We start from the raw sequence: 19,536 nt of genomic DNA, 5'->3' as shown, positions 1-19,536 counted from the left end.
TCTGCAGTGTGATCCAATTTGAAACAAGTAAAACTAGCTGTGTGGAGGCCCTAGTGGCTTGTGCCCAGGATCTTAGCAACACACCTCTCCCTCCTATAGCCTCAACTATATATATATATATATATATATATATATATATATATATATGGGGGGGGTTGGGGTGTTTTTAATAAATAAATAAAAAGTTGACAGGCGATCAAGTGTGCCATTTTAAATTAAACAATAAAAAGTCAGAAAGCTGGCCTGGTGCATGAGTGGGAAGGCAAGACTGATAACTGAAGCATCGTTCAGCTGGCTGGTGGTATGTCTGTTATGTAAATTGTGAATCCAGGCCTACGTATTGAGCTAAAAACCTGCTGTGCCTGCTCTTCAAATATTACACTGTTTCTGCACACCAGAGAGGGAGGGAAAGGCTGCTTCTGTTCTAGAAAGAAGAACACAGGGCCATTAAAAAGTCCCTTACATAATTTCACTGAACACCCTCACTCCTTGTGAATCAAAGCAGGGAAATGTGTGAACAGTAAAGAAATATGATGCTAGCTCCTGAATATTTCCTGCAGAAGAACCCAATGTCATGTGTCGTTGTTGCCATGAGCGAAACAACAAAATACCGCCCAAGAGCTCACCCAAGACAGCTGATTACAAGATCAACAGAATATATATCTTTATTTAATATTCTTAATAGACTTCACAATACCTTCTACCTGATAAAAGGTCTCCAAGGCAGATTAGAATAAAATAAAATTAAAACACAATTAAGACAATGAATGTAAGATTGTAGTTTTCCCTCCTTTCAAAACAAAACCAAAGCAGCCATCACTATTTACAAGGTAAAGCACATGAAAAACAAATTGGGGGGTTACGGTTTTAAAATACTGCTCAAGCAGTTGTCTATAAAATAGGGATATGGGATTTACGGTAACCAGAATTCAGTGCTGTGCAGCAGAATAGGACTGATTCTATAAAAGGTCACAACAAGGTCCTAACAAACAGCTGCAAGAAATTCCACTTCCCTCCCCAATCTAAAAGTCAGGTGTGAAAAAATAAGGGAAATTGTGCTCCCAGCTGTTCCAGGATATTCCAGTGGGGTTGACTCTCTCTACCATCTTCTCTCTGTTTCCCAGATCTGCAAAGCACAATAGGACTTGTTACTCTTGCTACGCTACAATTTGTTACTTCAGTGTTTACCTCCTATGTTACTGGAAGCCTAAATAAAGCCTAAATACAAGCTAAAGGTAAAGGTAAAGGGACCCCTGACCATTAGGTCCAGACGTGGCCGACTCTGGGGTTGCGGCACTCATCTCGCTTTATTGGCCAAGGGAGCTGGCGTACATGTGGCCAGCATGACTAAGCCGCTTCTGGCGAACCAGAGCAGTGCACGGAAACACCGTTTACCTTCCTGCTGGAGCGGTACCTATTTATCTACTTGCACTTTGACGTGCTTTCGAACTGCTAGGTTGGCAGGAGAAGGAACCGAGCAACAGGAGCTCACCCCGTCGTGGGGATTCGAACCGCCGACCTTCTGATTGGCAAGTCCTAGGCTCTGTGGTTTAACCCACAGTGCCAAGCTACCAGGTGACAAGGGTTTGTATCTGTTATCAGATACAGTCATCTAGAGTACAACCTTTGCCTAAAGCCAGCTCACAACTTAGCACGACAACAAAGACATCTGCTACAGAGCATTAAGATAGCACACTCTCTATAGCTACTTCAATGGAAAAATCATCTGTGGACATTGGTAGGGAAAAGATAATAATCGATATATTAACTTGCAGAACTAGCTTTTCATCTAAAAACTGTCAGGGTTGCATCTCTGTAGCAAAGGACCAACTCTAAACATTTTGTAGAACACCCAGACCACAAAACAAGGTGTTTGTACCCAACACACAGGTTTGCCGCTGCCATGTCTAGTTACGACCTGTGTTTTCTCAGAGAGGTGAAAGCTGAAGAGAATGCAACCAGTATTAGCACATTACCTAGGGTACCACCTTGAGATCACTGAGTCATAGGCAGATGTTCTCATCAGCTCAAGAGGCCTCCTCAGGACAGTGCGTAGCTCTTCATAGTCTGGCTTCTCTTCATATTCCAGGGACATCACTTGTAGCAGGTAGCTCTTCAGGGCTTCTAGAAAAGGTCAACATGGTTGTCAAATGAGAATAGCCAGCTCCTACAAAGCAGTCATTCCAGTATTCCCACGTTGTTGACCCAGATGGCATCTGAAAATGTGGCTGATTTGGCTCGGCTGTGTGCTCAATACCCTTCATGGAGACCACATTGCAACCATAGTGAGCTCATAACGAAACCACAAGCATCAAAGAGAGCAAGCTAGATGTGTTATTTATGTGCTCACAATAGTTTTATCCTGGCATTCAATGTAAACCCGTTCAAGGCACTCTAGCAAAAATTTTAAATTATCAAATTTAAAAAATCACCAAATTACAGTAAAGCAACTTTACGGTATGGTTCAAACCAGATGGAACACATGGGTAGTAAAAACCTACTTCTAGAGAGCGCCTAAAAACACTTGCTGGAAACGAAAGGCCTTACCTGTCTGTAAAAAGACAAGCGGCCACAGGGCTAGAGGATGGTCACTTTAGAAGATCATTGTAAAGGTCAGGCCCCACATTATCTGACAGCAGAGCTAGAGAAACAGCACAGTCGCCTGGCTCCCAGCCCCTTGATACGTCCATCAGAACCTAGGTCTTCAACTTGTAGGTTGGGATTATGTGTGGTCTTCTGATGTGACACTCATTTTATCAATTTTCATGAGTAGTGCAAAGTGGCAGAAGAAAGGCAAGAGGCTTTTTCAGTAAGAAAGGTATTTCTGGCCAGCTATATGCCCTACTTTCCTATAGCTGTGCCTGAGGTGTGGAAGCGCTCTATGGAGCAAGGAAACTATTTCACTTTCCAGTCTGTTTCTATCGTTTTCTAGACTTTGTTCAGAATGGAAGTATGCTGGGGGCTAGGAACGCAGAAGTGTCTTCAGCACAACAGAAACAGAAAAAATCTACCCCACCACATGCAAACATACATACACAGAGCTCCCCACATTGTCTTTCCCTTATAAGCTCACTAGAACACAAGCTAAAAAGCAATTTGTGTGAGGGTGTACCACGAGTATAAATATTGTTCACTGTGGACACACTGAAATTAAGATCTGAGCTGCAGAAACACTTCCATGAGCTGTCTTGGGATACAAACTTAAAAGTTAAATTGGATTTCAGTTAGTAAAAAAAACACCAGAATTGGCAAGTGAAGCAGTCATCCCTGTCATTTGGTACCACCTAACTTTATGAGCAGGCTTCTCAGCAATTGAAGTCATCCCTGCCATTTGGTCATCCCTGCCATTTGGTACCACCTAACTTTATGAGCAGGCTTCTCAAAACAGTTTAGCGGCACAAAATGAGTTGTAAGCCTTTCTAATATCACCTTTCAATATAATGAAATCTAGAACAACACTCAGGTGTCCCACTGAAATTGTGAGTCTTTTTTAAAGAAACAAAAAAAATCCCAACTGGTTTTCAACAGCTTCTCAGCTTTTGGGCTAAGAACAAGTGTAGAAATCACTGGCTTTCATTTAGTAGTAATGTTAAGGTAACACTGTATTAAGTATAAATCAAAAGTAAATATATGAAAGTGGGCCCCATGGTTCCGGGTCAGAGGTGGACCAGTTGAAGGCACTAGAGCATATTGCCAAATAAACCATTACAGGGACATTGCAGGGGCACTGATGTTGGAAAGTGTCAAGAGAAAGAATGCAGTAGAAGTAGAAATCTTGGTGCTTATCACATTGGCTATTTCTGTATGCAAGGAAAAACAATCCTTCACTGTTGCTATCAGACCAAGCCAGTTAAAACTTCTAAACTGGTCTCACTCAAGTCATTACCCCCTGTACAGGGAAGCTTTCATCTCACAGGAAAAGCAACTGCTGGACTGTCTCAGTAAGAGCTTTGAGAGGCTGTCTATGTGCTTTGTGTGAGGAGACAAAAAAAAGGCACACACTAGAACAAGCCATATTTAGGACGGCTTTGATGGCTAAGGAGAATTAAGAGAAAATGAAAGTGAATATGGGGACCTGTTTACCAACAAGTAAATAAAAATGAAAAAAATAATAATAAAAGGAAGAAAATGAGATTTCACAACATACACCACATGGTGTCCCTAAAAGAAAGCTGGGGTGCAAATGTGAAGCTTGTACCTGGATTTGATTTCCAGTCAAAGGAGAGACTTGGAGACTTGATAACATCTGCTTTGTACCTACAACAGAAAAATTGGTGAGCCCCTCAAAGAAGAGGTAGAGAAAAATAAGGCTGAGTTGATAATTTTAAAAAGACACCCTTATTCTCTCCTACTCAAAATGCCCCAAATATGAATGCACAAGCTAGGGCCCATCTTGCATGTTGGGTGAATGTGATATTTGTCCCAGACTGTGCACTGCAAGTGACACAATGGTTGTCAAGCAGTTAGTTGCCAGACTCTGCTGTTGTCTTAAACCACGGGTGTCAGCCAGTCTAGAAAACAATGAAGCTTGATGGCAGTTTCAAGGAACAATATGTGTTCTCCAACTACTGTATTTACTCGAATGTCATGCACACCTTCTTTGGCCTAATTACGTCGGGGAAATTAGGGTGTGTATTAGATTTGATGGCACATTTACATTCGCCAGCAAATACTTTTTTGGTTTCAAGGTTTTGAAAACTGAGGTGTGCATTCGATCCGATGGTGCATTAGATTTGCATAAATACGGTACTTTGGGATTGTGAAGGAGGGAGAGTATAAGACCAGCAAGGAGGCAGAGCCAAGCACCAGTATACCAAGTGAGGGAACTCACAATGGCTAGTCTTGATGACTGTTGCAACTGACCAAGGAAATCTATACTAATACTAGTTTGAAAGCCCTAGCACAAGGAATGGGGAATCTATAGCCTTCCAGATGCTGCTGGGGGCCCAGCCAGCATGGCTAACAATCAGGAAGGATGGCAGTTGTATCTAGCAGCTTTTAGCTATCTACTACAAGTTTTCTTTTTCACATAGCAAGGACAGAGAGGTGGTCATGATGAAACCAGGGACATCTCCCATGCATAGCACACACCTTTCCTTCTTCTGCATGACCACACAGGGACAGTCAAGGTCCTCAGACCAGGGAAGACATCTGCACAGCCACTTCACTAGACAGTAACCCAGAGACTCAAGATCACTACGACGAGATGGAGCTAACAGGATAGAAAAAGAAAGCATATCCAAGTATGGAACATCAACAGTACAGTACAGAAATTGGGGTACAGCCTTATAATCACAGTGGCTCACATGGCCTGCAGTCACATCTTGGGTAAATCACTGCCTTAGCATGTGCTTCAATTCTCCACTATTTATTTTAGGGTTTTACTTGCCTTAAGGTCTCCAGGCAATTAATAAAATCTTACAACACCTCCAAAAGACAGGCTGTAACTAAGATGATCTCTCTGCATCTCCTTTGCTCTGTGAAAAATACCAAACAAGCAACTGAATGACGACATTTATTTGCATGTTACCTAAATATAGAATTCTTTTTGCAATAGGAAGTAGGAAAATCACACCCACACCAAAGCACATTTCTTCCCCAAAATGATCATAGGAACTGCAGTTTCTTAAGGGTGTTGGGAATTGTAGCTATGCAAGGGATAAACTACTGTTCCCAGGATTATGCGGAGGAAGCTATGTGCTTTAAATATGGTTTAATGTATGGTGTGGATGTGACTGAAGTGCAAGAAAAGTCAAAGTTTTAAAAATACATGAGCTGCCTCTTGCTGTTAGAACATAAAGCCAACTTCAACATTTCCTTTTTCCTCATGCACCAAAAACGAAATAGCCTCAAAAATTAAATATGCTAGCCTGCAACCCAGCCAACTAGAATTAGTCCTTAGTGATTAATCACTGAGAGCATGTAGACATGGGGAAAAGTAAGATCTTGACTGCCAAGAGCAGCCTCTCCCAATATGTTGCCTTCCAAATACTTCTGTGCTACAACTTGCACCATTCCTGACCGTGAGCCATTCTGGTTGGGGCTAATGGGAAGTGAAGTCCAAAACATCTGGAGGGTACCAGGCTGGGGAAGGTTGGCCTAGAGGCAGCGCAAAAGCATGGAGATACAGTGACCTCTTCAAGTGCACAACAAGTTAATGCCACTTTTGGATTGTTGCTGTGCAGTTAAAGCTTATTTGGAGGCCATGTGTAACAACCCCATTCCCCCCCCCCAAAAAAACCTGGGCATTTTGTGATAAGGAAAGTGACAGGAAAATGCACTGGAAAGTGTGGAATAACACTTGATGCAACATTGTCTAACCTTCCCGCAAACAAATCAGAATGAAAGTTCAATAAAAAGCCAGTGTTGCTGAACCCTCTCCATAAGCAAAGTAAATGAAGCAAGATGAGTGCTCAATAAACAGGTCATCTCAAAGCTTGTTAAGAAGAGAAGAAGCTGAAGGCCAGGCAAACTGGAGAGCCTTATTCCACAGGAATAAGGAAGCACTTCTTTTGTGCAAGGGACCAACAAGTTAGTCAGAGAAGAGCCAGCTCCTGGAGAAGTATGATCAAGGGCACAGGAGAAAAGACCACAGACTGAATCAAAACAATGGCTTATACTGCCCACCCAGTCTGTTTCTACAGTGCAACATTATCACCCACCGGCTCCTTTGTGGCTATCAATGCTGATGAACTCTATGGTGCCCTCGTGGGGTGTCCTGCTGCCTTCGCATTCATGTACATGCTTCCCCCCAGGGCTGTACCGGAAAGCAAAGCAGTAATCTGCCAGGGTGATCTGGGGGAAGAAGAGGAGGAGGAGAGAGTAACCCAACAGCAAAAAGACAAAGATCTACCAGCCTGGCCTTGCAAAGCACCCCTTAGTATCTGCTACTCAGCAACATTTGCAATTGCCTTGTGCCCTTAAGCAACAGCCAGGAAGGCACCAAGGTCAGAATAAATGGAGCCAGAAGGTGCAGTCATAAGAATCACTGCTCCCTAAGAATCACTGCTCCTTCCATGCTATGCAGTAAGAATGTAAAAGGAAAGTACATGCTTCTCTCACACAACCTAGAATGAGCAATAGTGTAGGGTTTGCAGGCAAGATGAGAGGAAAAGGAAGGAACTTTTTGGACTGGCTATTCTTAACAGTAGGGATGGAAGAGAGTCTCTTATGTCTATACTTGGGGGAGCTCTGTAGAACAAAAATTATGTTCTCCTATCCTACAGAAACACCCTTCAGCAAGGACACATTCCTTGTCTGTCCCTGCTCCATTCCTTACCGCAGCAAGGTCAGCTGGATTCACATATATGTGCTGAGCATTGATGTCCCCATGGGTATACTCATTCTCATGGAGGAACTCCAGAACATCCACCTAAAGACAAAATTGAAGGCAGAGGAAAAATGACACCCTTGGAATGCCTGCATTTCTCAGACTTACTCCTAACCAGAGTATTTTCTGCTGGTGATGGCGCATGGATGTTTGACATATAGCCTCTGGAAAAGCACAGCCGAAACATTCACATAGCTTAAGCCACTCTATGTCTGTTCATAGAGGACTGTATTCCTAAAATCCATAGGCACAGAGCTGATCAGGCCACATAGTGCGAAGTGCAGCTCTGTAAGGACTGGAGATAATTACCCAAACCCTACTGTGCAAACAACCTGGGAAAGATCCTGCACAGCACTGCACTCTAGTCATGCTAATTTGCAGTTCTGAGGACCAAGCTTAAATGTGACAACACAGCCACATGCAACATTAAACTCACAGAGGCTTCTCCCCTGCAAAACACCTTCAGGAAGGGATTTATTTCGATTAGTGTTTACCAGATTTAACACTCTGCCTGGCAGAGTCACTGTATCTTCTGGTTCCTTCTCTCCACAACTGCAGGTGGCAGCTACTCTCACAGAGCAGCAGCCTTTGCTTCATAAGGTCTGCTTCCTCCCATCTTGCTTGACCTAGGAGTCAAGCTCCTGAAGTAGGCCCTTGGCTTCAAAGCCCTCCTTCTTTGAGGAGAAGGGAGAAACATTTGAGAATAACCCGAATCTTTGAAGGAGGAACATGGTGTTGGCTATGCAATCCAAAGCTCAACCCTGCCCAGGTACAGATGGGAGAGGAGCAAAGCAGAAAAAGGGGCTTGTGGGTAGTGGATGAGCAGGCAGAACCAGAAAATGGGTGGGGACTCTCTCTCCATTCTGCTGCTGGGTGTGTGGCAGGGAGGAGGAGGCTAATATTAATGGTTCCATCTACCAGACCAAGAGGGAGAAGTAAAACCTTCCTCCTCTAAAGGAGAAGGGTGGGCTGTTGTGCAAGATTCTTTTCCTGTCATCCAGTTGTTTGCAGCTCCCCTCATCAGTTTCCAGAACTTTTCTCATCTTAGAAACACTGGCTTAGAACTCTGCAGGGCACTTGGTAGGGAAGAAAGTATGAGGGGTAAATGAATTGGATGGGAAAGGGTTAAGAATCATCTGCTGCGCCACTTCTGACGCAAATCTCACCCTTGCAAGGCCACTTTTCAAGAATGGGGGAGGGGGGACAACTGTCAGATTTAAATACAGCAGCATTGCATTATTTCTACTTTAAAGCATAGCTTTGATCAAGGATGAAAGGAATGAAACTACTCTCCAGGTTATTCTTGTTGAAGCATGGCAATCACCCATAATTCCCTGGGCCCAAAGCTGGCCTGCAGTGGCAAAAAAAGCCTCCGTTTTACAAAGAGACTTTTTGAGAAGATTCCTTTTCATCCATTCTCCTTTTGGGCGTTTCATACCAGTCTGACTGCAAGCTGCAAGGCTGCTTTCTCCGTCATCTTCTTTGCACAGTCATCCAGGATGGACTGAAGGGAGCGGCCCAGATAAGAGAAGACCAGGAACCTGCCAGTCAAAAGAGATAACACCGCAGCATGTGAACTGTGCTATTTGTTTGAGGTTTGCATCCACTATTGTGGATCTGTAATCAGGATCTGTAATGGGAGAAATTCAATTTCTTTCAGCTCCCCTTACTGCAGCACTATGGCCACGACCACACTCCCTAAGCTAGCATATTCAAAATGCAATACTACCAGAAATCTTAAGTAGAAGAATTCAAAGCAGGAGGTAGACTGACAAAGAAAGTCAAAAGCACAAAAAAGAGGCTCCGGAGCAACGGTTAAAATAATAAAATCAATGTCTAATTTGCTCTTCTGGGAAAATAGAATAGCAATTGAATAAAGAAAATGGGTTCAGCAACAGTACAAAAGAGAGCCAAAGGGATTGTGAGAAAACAGCAACATTGATGGTGAAAGTAAGATGAGATAGCATAGTGCAGAGGAAGGATTTGGGCAGTAGAGGGAAGGATGGCTCACAGGAGTTCCCATGGCAAAGCTTCCTAACCTGTAGTTACTATTGTGGAGGCCAAATCCAACGCAATTAGGGATCCCCAGCAATGGTACTGAATGCTGTTTCTTCCACTTCTCCACTACAAAGAGAGACAGAGAGAACACTGGTCTTACTTCTGTTAAGTGATTTCCTTGTCCATGTTGCCTCCTTCCATTCACTCCAGAGGTCAGGACTATGTTAATCAGGATTGTGTTATGCACAGTGTGGGGGAGAGTGCCCCTCCCCATCTCAAGACATAGCTAGTTCCAGTGCTATTTTTCTAGAAAAAGAGGCAGAACTCACCACGAACACCTCCCTTGTTCTCTCATAATGGCAATAGCCCTCCCCTGAGAGGTGCAGGAACTGAGTTTCAGAAAATTCAGGCTGAAAAAAAGCCCTGACTAGTTTCTAGAATCAGCCTACTAAGCCTTAATAATAGCAGAGGGAGAACAAGAGAGAAAGACAGTAACAAGAAGATTAGGGAATTTTTGTAATAAAACATCACGTCTTTTTTTGGGGGGGGGTCATCTCCATCCCTCAGGACCACCACTCCTAATACTAGGGCTGACTACAAGCTGACTCCTAATACTAGGGCTGACCACCACCTCTTCATCTAGCCAGAGCTCCATGGGTCCTCCTCAAATGCCTTGGGAAAAGGCATCACTTATTCACAAGGCTTACATAAAGGCAAAACAGAGACATAGTCAAATTTGACTGGACTTAACCGTCCAGGGGTCCTTTACCTTTACTTTTTATAAAAACAACAACAGACAGACCCCAAGAACTCACTGGTGAACGCTGTGTCCCTCTCCTGAGGCACAGTCTCCATCTGCACTATAAGTTTAAAGTAATACCAGTGTCATGCCACTTTAAACTGTCATGGCTTCCACCAAAGTTTGTTACGGGTGTTGAGAACTGTTAGGAGGCCCCTTTTCCTCTTAGAGAGCTGCAATTCCCAGCTCCCTGGGGAGAAGGACTGGCTGTAAAACCACTCTGGGAATTGTAGCTTTGTGAGGGGAATAGGGGCCTCCTAATAACTTTCAGCAACCTTAAAAAAAAACTACAGTTCCCCAGACTCTTTGTGGAAAGCCATGACTACTTAAAGTGGTACTATACTGCTTTAAACATATAGTCACTTTAATGACTCATCAATTCCTACCTGTGGCCTTCTTAGCAGCTCGCTGCATAAAGTTCTGTTCATTGAAGAGCCGTCCATCTTTGCAATCCTGAGAAGGGAGAGAAACTGGCACAGATATTCTTTTTATTGCCTCACTGCACCTCCCCACCCTGCACTTTAATTACCATGTTAAAGCAATTCTCTTTACATAGCTTCTCTAACACTCAATAGACTTCACAAAGGCAAGTAAAGAATTCCACTTCCACTTTACAAATGAGAGAAATCAGAGAGGAGCAGATGTAGTAAGTTAGACCAGAATACCACCAGGAATGTCATCCCAATGAACCACAGCCAATGACCAGTGCAGTTAGAATAATACAACCCACATGTGACAAGCATTAGGAATAGAATTTGTGTTGTATTCAGTGCTAGTCCTACTGAGAGTAGACACACTGAAATCTATAGACATAGCCCATCAATTTCATTGATCCACTCAGAGGAGAACTTGGATACAACCATGTGTGTTTTTCTTTTGTGTATGAGTGGTGATTTATTTATTTTTAAAAGAAAGTTGTCAATCCTTATAGATAGGAAAATACAAAAATGTTAAGGCTCTGGTGGGTATTTTGAAATCACAGAGGGCCATGGGGAGACACCCCTGATGGTCACAGAATGAAGCTACTATGCCTTACACACAGCTCCTACCAGTTCAACCATCGGGAGATAGCCAATGTTAGCAAAACTCAGAGAAGACACATTGAAACCAATCTACTCATTAATTTCAATGGCTCTAGTTTGAGCATGACCAATGTTGGGCATCACCTAGCACCCAGTATCCTACTTCTATTGCCATTCTAGGCTTAGCAGCCTCTCTCTGTACCTTGCCTTTTATTAGTCCTGTTCTTGAGAAAAGCCTGTGAACTCTTCTTGTAAAGCACAAGAGAGTCTGGGTGCTCTGACCTGCTTCCTCTATGTGTGATTTCATACTTCAAGTCCTTCTTTGTGTCACTGATTATTGGAACTATTTGGAAGAGACAAGCTCCAAGTCCTCCTGCTGTGTTTGCCTTGTTGTACCTTTGACCTACATCTTGCCAAGCTCAGATCCCAGTTCCAGCACATAGAATGATCTAGGATACACCTAACACAGAGAGCTGAACTCACAAGTTTGAGGGAGTATTTCCGCTGGGAACGGCAAGCTTCGGATGCACACACTGCTGTGAAAGGATGGAATAAAGTAAGGTTAATAGGTAACCCAGGAGATCTGCACCTACTATATGAAGTAGGTTAACTTTATTTCACTCTTGTTATATTGATACAGTACCACCTCGGAAACAATAGGTATCAGAGTACTTAAATACGCTGAGCAAGGAGCAGATCTGGACAACAAAGCCAACACTGCAACCTTCGGACACAACCTTTGTATGTCCACTGCAACCACAGCAAAGGATTCTAGGAAATGGTTAGCATAGATCAGAGATAGCAGTGTCAGCAGCTCAGCTTTTAGTCAGTGTTTTATTTTTGCTGTTTTTTCTGCCACTCATTTTTTTTTGTTTTGTTCTTGCTGCCTGTTGATTTGATTTGATATATCTATAGGAGCAGATATAGCCCTTTTAAAAAACACCTTAAGGGCAGATTTTCCTTAATAAAGTGGGACACAGAAAAGGTGGTTGCATTCTCTCCAGAATGTAATACCATGCAAGCACATCTTGTACCTTCATACATCAGTCCATAGTCACCCTCGCTCAGAAGTTTCCCAAGCTTCCATTGCTTGTTGTTCAGGTCTGTTAGGATCTCACCCTCTGGGAGAGGTCTCACAGTGGCACTCCTGTCCTTCCTGGGAGATCGGTAGCTGGGCTTTGCTTTACAAGAGAGACACAAGTAATTCTTACTTAGATTTGTAGCCCACTGTGCTAGGAATTCAGAGTGGGGACTCACTCTGCCCCCAATATTGCTCCCCTTGTCCTCAGTATTGGGATGTGTAAACGAGGAAAACTAGTTTTGGGGGCAAATTTCATGAAAATGGTTAGCACTGCGATAGCAATGGGTTTTAAACAAGAAAATACAGAAAGAGAAACACAACAGGAGTTTGTGCAAAAATTCAAAGCCAGCCAGCCAGCCAGCCAACCACCCACCCGCCTGGAATCATCACCAAATACAACCATATGCAGAGCTAAAATCCTCACCTTTTGCCTTTGGTGATTTAGTAGGTGATACAGAAGGTGACCAGCTCCATTTAACTGCAGAAGCAGCATTTCCTTTGTCTGGCAATATTTCTGCCTTTTTCTTTGCAGGAGACCTCGGCAGCTGATCTTGGTCTTCTTGGTTTAGCCCTGATAAAAGGTAGCACTGTCAGAACAACAAAGGTGTTTACAGGCAGGCCAACTGCCTCTACTCATAGATCTGCACTGGTTGCTTATTTGTTACCAGGCCAAATTCAAGGTGTTCCTATTCCTTGCTTCAGTCTGCAGAACTGGTGCTGTCTGGTTCAATGTTTTTATATTGCTGTAAACAGATGTGATATATTTTTATGATACAGTGGTATATAAATAAAAAAATTCCTTCCAGTAGCACCTTGGAGACCAACTAAGTTAGTTATTGGTATGAGCTTTCATGTGCATGCACTCTTCTTCAGATACAAAAGCTCATACCAATAACTATCTTTTTTTATTTTTTATTTTTTTATTTTTTACATACCAATAACTATCTTAGTTGGTCTCTAAGGAATTTTTGTTGTTGTTTTGTTTTGACTACGGCAGACCAACATGGCTACCTACCTGTAACTGGTATATAAATATTTTTTATAAATAAATAGATTTCATAAATACTGTTACAGGTACCACATAATACACGTTCCACACTTGTATGAAATTGATCTTTTAGTATGACACCTTCTATGTTTTGGAACTCCCTGCCTATTGACATCAGACAGGCACCCACTCTAGGGATGCCATATTTTGAAGAGCAAATTAGAGGTCACATCTGCCCGATGGGAGCCTCTCAGGCTGACCCCCCCGGTGAGTGGTATTCGCACCCCCCAGCAGGTGGAGTTTCGTGATTGGCGCAATCATTGTTGTGAAAATCCACCTGCTGATCATGCAAATCCACCCAGCCACCAGGTGGATTTGCATGATCGGCGGCTGGATTTGCATGATTGGCGGACGGCGATCAGTCGGCTGATTTTCATGACGACGATTGCGCCAATCACGAAAATCCACCCACCAGGGGTACGCCACACCAATCTGCATGGGGCGGATTTTGTTACCCCCCCCCAGGCATGACACCCGGGATGCACCAAACCCCCTGCACCCCCCTTGTGATGTCCCTGGACTCTCATTGTACATTCCCATGACAAAGAGGATGTGTCCTGGGAAAAGAGGACATATAGCAACCCTACAAGTTTGTACTCTCTTTGGCACCTGCTTAAAACATTTTTGTTTAGGCATCCATATCAAGACATGTAAAAGGTGGCATGTGTTTTAATCACATTTTAGCTTACCACTGATTTTAATAACTTTTGGAATGCTTTTAAATACAGTTTTTAACTTTATATTAAGAACTTCAATTTTTAAAAAATCTTTATAAACCACTAAGTGGTCTTTTTTTCTTTTTTTACAATTAAGGGGTATAGAAATTTGGCTAAATGTCTTTTTACAATATTTGGGCAGTATGGCATACCCAGGAATATACTGCCTCACTGCTGCTATAGTAAGCCAGCTGGTCTCCTGTCACCCCATGGAGGCAGCCTGTGGGAACTGGGGGATGGCTTGGCAGCAGCAACAACCAAATCTTTAGGTCACAAACCCACACTCGCTGACCCCATCATCTTAGTTACACTGCCTCCACTTCTGATGCGTGTATATTATGAACGCAAGTTCAAGCACACAGATTGGAGCTCCCCCTGGCATTGTTGCTGAGCTACCACACAGGAGATAAACTACCTGCTTGAGAAAGGGGCATGGGTGGCAGGGCAGGGAAGGCAGCCTGGCAGTGGTACTGAGCAAAGATCTGCTTAGCGCCGCCATCACTGGCCCAGCTGCCCTTAAATAAGCAAAATCTGAAAGGTGAGGGAAGGCTCTAAAAGCTGGTGCTGGGCCCTGTTTAACATTCCTGTCTACGATCCCTGAATGGTTCCGGCTCTTAACCTTCATCTCTCCAAAGCAAACAAGGACCCATGTTCATTACTGGGTGACAAAATGTCATGCTTATAACTAACTTCCCTGCAACTATTTCCACTTGACAGCTGTTGGGTGAGGGGGTGGATTGGCAGGCAGTGAATTCCTAACAAAATCAGGCATAATATGGAGATCAGTATCTTAGATTTAAACATCACTCACTGTATGGGTTTACATCTCCTTTTCGTGCCATCCATTCTCCCTTGCTAATAAATGTGCTTCATGTTAAATAGGAAAAATAAGTTAGGTTTAGCCTCAAAGGACTTTCAGCTGGGTCATCAGATAGGTAATGTTTGTCAGCTGCCACATTTGACTAAACATTCCTACCTTTCACTGAAGAAGTTGGAGTGATCTGCATGGCTTCTTCTTCTGCAGGAAGTCTGGCACCGCAGGAGGCACAAAAGTTAAAGGATGCCTCAACCTTCTGTCCACACTGCGGGCAAAAATTGACCATTCTACAAAAACAGTGGGAGAGAGAAGAGGGGAGTGGGTGAACATAAATAGCTGCAAGCCTCAAAATTGGAAAGTAATATTCATAATTTGGATTTGGTTGTTGCATCAGTGAATATTTTGATAGGGCTCAATTTACCTACTATCTAAAACTCCAAAGGCAATTTATAAGAGCAAGTGATTAATCTTCATGTGGTAAAAAGGAGTGGGGAAAGCAGCAGCTAACAAAATAGGGGGGATGCTTTGGGCTTTTTGTGTGTGTGTGTGTGTGTGTGTGTGTGTATGAGAGAGAGAGAGAGAGAGAGAGAGAGAGACCAGGTAGAAACACATGCATACCTTAAGTACCTTAGGGTAAAAATGGGAAAGACGTGCAATTAATAAAATAACCCAAGGTCCCTAAAACTTATTTAATATTCCATCTTAGTTCACATAATTCACCTACTCCTCATTTAATCCCTGCAACAATCCTGTAAGGCAGGTTAGGTTGAGCGAGCGCCCCAAGATCACCCAGGGAGCTTTATGGCTGAGAGGGGATTTGACCCATGCCCTAGTCTTGACACTCTAACCTTTACACCACACTTGCTCTTTAAAAACTTTTAAAGCTGCAGTGGCAACTAAGGGGGTGGGGAAGCACCAAGACAGACAGTGCATGTTTTTGGAAGCTGTTTTTAATACATTCTCTGTCTCTCTCTCTCTCTACAGTATAGATTATACTGTATATATAGTGAGCCATTTTATTTTATTTTAATTGCGGGGCAGGGTAAAGGCAGTACTGTGCGCCCAAACACATTTCACTAAGGTTCCAGTTTTGGTTTCAAAACACAGGAGGTGTGCTTTTTTAAAAAAGAAAAGAAACAAGAGTAACCTGGCTTACCTTCTTTTTTTAAAGAAACACAGCATATAAATCTTACACGTTAAGAAACGTTATGAGGTGGCCACCCTCGCCTTCGGATCCAAGTGACCCTTTTTCCTGAAGTCGCTTCCCCTCCCTTGTCAGGAAGGCGGCCCTGTTTAGGGAAGTTTTTAATTCGGTTGGAAGCCGCCCAGAGTGGCTGGGGAAACCCAACCAGATGGGCGGGGTATAAATAATAATTATTATAATTATTATAACTCACAATCCTCCTCTCCGGGAGGCATTTTGAGCCACCACGAATTCTGCGAGAGAGAGAGAGCTCCTCTTTTCATTTTTATTTGTTTCAAATAAAAACAGATCGAAAATCCCGGGGACAGCCCCCTGCAGATCCACACCACACACGATCTAAGGCACATCCCATCGGACATCTAAAGCTCGTGCCTCCTCGCCCACCCCCAAATGTCGCTTGGTGTAAGCGTGCTAGGAACTGTAACTCTGTTCGGTTGAGTGAAACTACAACTCCCAGGATTCTTTGTGGAAGCAATATATGACATATGGATGTTATACAAAACATCGCTGTCTTTTTCTGGAAGGACGTTGCTACTCCCGGGCTTTTCCGGCTGCAAGAAACTAACGCGGCGCCTCTCCCGCCGCATAAACAGCTTCACGCAGCAGCGGCGGCGGCGGCCATGCTGGGCCACACGGAGCTTCTTCGGCTCACCGCGACTGCTCGCCTTCGTACCCACCCAGCGCCGGCCTTCGCCCGCTTGTAGGCTGGAGCAACAGCGGCAAAGGAGGCGTCTCCCTCTTCGGCCTCCGGCCTCTTGCGTCCTTTGCCAAACCTGTTCATGTCGCTTCCAGTGGGGCTCCGGTCTGCCTGCGAAGAAGGAAGCCCGTTACCTCGTCCTGCCCGGCCCGCCGACCTCACGGAAGCGCCCCCCGCGAGTCTTTCTCCTGACAGGCCGCCTCCAGCGACGCCCTCCGGCGGCTCAGCTCCCCAGCCCACAGGGACCGCTTTCAGAACCTGCCCGGCCGGTTCATACCTGTGGCGCTTAATCCCCCTTTGTTCATATTCATCAAGCGCCACCAATCTTTCACGCGTGTTTTACTCAGTGGGGGCACCAGGAAAATAAAATCTGGGGCTTCCTGTATTTCTAGGTAGGCAAGAAACATGCTAAGATATCCGAAAGAAAAAGTGCATGTTGATAACGACTCCAGCAAAAGGTGTGCGGGGCGGGGGGAGACTTGCTTCCCGCTCTGGCACAACACCCATAGTTTTACCCCATTTTTTCTTTTAAATGGGGGGGTCTTACTCCAAGGTATGCACATATGGGATTGCAGCCGTCATCCCTTTAAAACTAGCCGGAGGATTGTACGCAGAGGAATCCCAATTTGGAGATGTTTTGCACAGAAGACCCTGTTAGGGATATTGTTTGAAGCGGCAGGGTTTTATCCTCTTGAAGAGAAAAACTTTAAGATTGTTAGTTGGCATCCATCCATCTCAGGAGACGATGGAAGTCAAGCCGCTGGAGAGTTAAAGCGCCTGCTGTGGCTGTAGGCATATTTTATTGCAGATGATGGCATCCAGTTTGCTGCTACAGGTGCGCCATGGCATTTCTTCCCTCTGTGCTCCTCAGTGGTCATTCCTCTGGTCACTGCTGTGGATACACATCAATAACTACCAGCACAAGTTTACTAGGAGGGAATGAAGTATCCTCCCTCAAGGGTAGACAAGGATTCTTCAACAAAATGGCAATTCTTTATACAGACACTGCCCACAACTGTAGCACCACACAACATTCTGGAGGCATAACAACAGCTGCTTGGCATTGCTGGAATACTTTTTTTAAAAAGTACAGTAGCTTTTCCTGTAGTTGCTGGGACCTGCAAAAATGACTGAGAAAGGATGCTGCCAGCAGGCGTCCATTTTTTTAAAGAGCTGTCCGTCATGAGGTCTTATCTGCATCTCTCCAGCCCCCACTGTTTTGCAAGTTGGTCTTCCCAATACGGTACTTATGTTATACACAAATGCTTACTAAATAAATCCCAGACCAGAATGGTCTGGTTACTGAACCTAAAATACTTCCTTTCCTAAAAAAATCAAAATGGATTCCAAGGGGTTTTTTTTAAAGCTAATAAAAACAATGTACAACTGAAATACATGAGCAGGAAGATTTTTGGCTGCTATCCCAGAGTAACATTGGTACCAGTTGCCTCAAAAAGGGGTTGCACAGCTGAAAAAGCTAGAAACATGAAGCTGCCTTATAGTCAGACCATTTCTCCAACTTGCTCAGTATGGTATTGTCTATACTTGCTGGCAGCAGCTTCAAGAGTTTTAAATCCAAGTCATACCTGGATATGCCAGGAAATGAAACTGGGACCTTTTTTCTGCATGCAAAATAAGGTCTACCACTTAGGCTATAACTCTTTCCATCAAAGCTATAGTCCATACCTGTTAATATAATTCCTCCAAAATATTTTCCAGTTTTTGGCTATGCAGAAAAGTCAATTAATCTTTGTGTAAGATACCTGTCGCTTTCCCATCAAATACCAAGAGCAAGTCTGCTGAAGTATTGAAAAGTGATTGTTTGGTAATAATTCTTCCCTGAAAATAGCCACCCACGTAACCTACAACCCACATGTGAAAATAGATACCCCCACCACTGGGGACAAATATGTTCTAATATTTTTGTTATGTACTGAGTTGAATAGGATCCAAACTGTAGCAGTCTGATTGGTCCTAGAACAATAGGATCCAAAAGGCAGCAGTCTGATTGGTCCTAGAACAATAGGATTCAGAATGCAGCAGTCTGATTGGTCCTAGAACAATGCAGCAGTATGATTGGTTGGCAGGAACCACCCAATCCTGCTCCAGATAGAAGTGAATCCACAACCTGATTGGCTTACAGTAGAATTCCAGAATTAGCCAATCATGTGCAGCCCATTGTGTAAATAATGTATATAAAGCAGATACTGTGAGGGGACATTTATTCATTCCTCCTCACCACTATGAGCTGAATAAAGAGCATGAAATCACTTTGCGACTCTGAGTATATTTCAATTTTACTTTAAAAGTGGGGAGACGGGTACCACCTTAAGAGAATTCTGTAATGTGAGCCTTCACTCTCACCAAAACCACAGCCTAAGTCAAGTGGGCAGATCTGGAGTCGTACATCTCTGGGAGATTTGCTGGTGGATCAGCATAATACCCCATATTTTGATGGCAGTTTAGCAACAAAATCCCCATGCCCCCCCCCCCCCCCAAATCAGGTTGCTGAAATAACAAAGCTTAGGGCAACCAGGAATGGATTTGGGTATAGAAGGACTTTGAACAAAGATCACTTCTGGTACTCAAAACATACCTTGTGCTAAGCAGCTTCTGTGCAGGTAATTTCTTCCAGCTTTTAAACTGATTTTATCTGATGCAGCATACCTTAAGATACTGAATTCTGATGGGCAGCTAACAAACCTTACTGAGTAAATAAATGTGTCCTGTGTCTCCTTGCTATCCACCTGCTATGTTTCCAAGAGGTGCGGATCAATAAGCAAATTTATCATATACAGTAGCTTCTCCTTTGCCGGTGATAAGA

The 19,536-nt window shown here is 43.6% G+C and overlaps 1 protein-coding gene across 6 annotated transcripts; it reads right to left on the bottom strand.

Annotated features, from left to right (window-relative positions):
• Nucleotides 1-639: 639 nt before the first annotated feature.
• VRK3 (VRK serine/threonine kinase 3) lies at nucleotides 640-17,137 on the bottom strand. 6 transcript variants are annotated; one of them, XM_080981615.1, is made up of 15 exons: nucleotides 16,209-16,405; nucleotides 15,968-16,100; nucleotides 14,971-15,098; nucleotides 12,655-12,801; nucleotides 12,184-12,330; nucleotides 11,633-11,685; nucleotides 10,514-10,580; nucleotides 9,370-9,454; nucleotides 8,769-8,871; nucleotides 7,280-7,372; nucleotides 6,663-6,795; nucleotides 5,092-5,212; nucleotides 4,199-4,257; nucleotides 1,977-2,124; nucleotides 640-1,126 (listed from the first exon to the last, which is right to left on the bottom strand). In XM_080981615.1, the coding sequence occupies exons 2-15, from the start codon at nucleotides 15,991-15,993 to the stop codon at nucleotides 1,030-1,032; spliced, it is 1,407 nt and encodes a 468-aa protein (XP_080837741.1). In that variant the 5' UTR covers nucleotides 15,994-16,100; nucleotides 16,209-16,405; the 3' UTR covers nucleotides 640-1,029. The 6 variants fall into 6 exon arrangements, with proteins under 6 accessions (XP_080837741.1, XP_080837739.1, XP_080837738.1 ...); XM_080981613.1 differs by lacking the exons at nucleotides 15,968-16,100; nucleotides 16,209-16,405 and adding an exon at nucleotides 16,693-17,137 and having other exon boundaries at nucleotides 11,633-11,682; XM_080981612.1 differs by lacking the exons at nucleotides 15,968-16,100; nucleotides 16,209-16,405 and adding an exon at nucleotides 16,693-17,133.
• Between the last annotated feature and the right edge of the window lie 2,399 nt (nucleotides 17,138-19,536).

Source organism: Podarcis pityusensis (assembly GCF_964106645.2).
Source record: "Podarcis pityusensis genome assembly, chromosome: 14".
NCBI classification, from domain to species: domain Eukaryota; kingdom Metazoa; phylum Chordata; class Lepidosauria; order Squamata; family Lacertidae; genus Podarcis; species Podarcis pityusensis.
This window is presented reverse-complemented; position numbering and strand designations above follow the sequence as displayed.

What these genes read in the sequence shown, in the direction of transcription:
- VRK3 (XM_080981612.1), bottom strand. Translation starts at nt 16,796, where the DNA reads ATGAACAGGTTTGGCAAAGGACGCAAGAGGCCGGAGGCCGAAGAGGGA. An exon ending in GGAAATACTCCCTCAAACTT is followed by an intron (nt 10,581 to 11,632) that starts GTGAGTTCAGCT and finishes CTCCCTTCTCAG; the next exon opens with GATTGCAAAGATGGACGGCT. An exon ending in CTCCACAATAGTAACTACAG is followed by an intron (nt 8,872 to 9,369) that starts GTTAGGAAGCTT and finishes TTTGACTGGCAG; the next exon opens with GTTCCTGGTCTTCTCTTATC.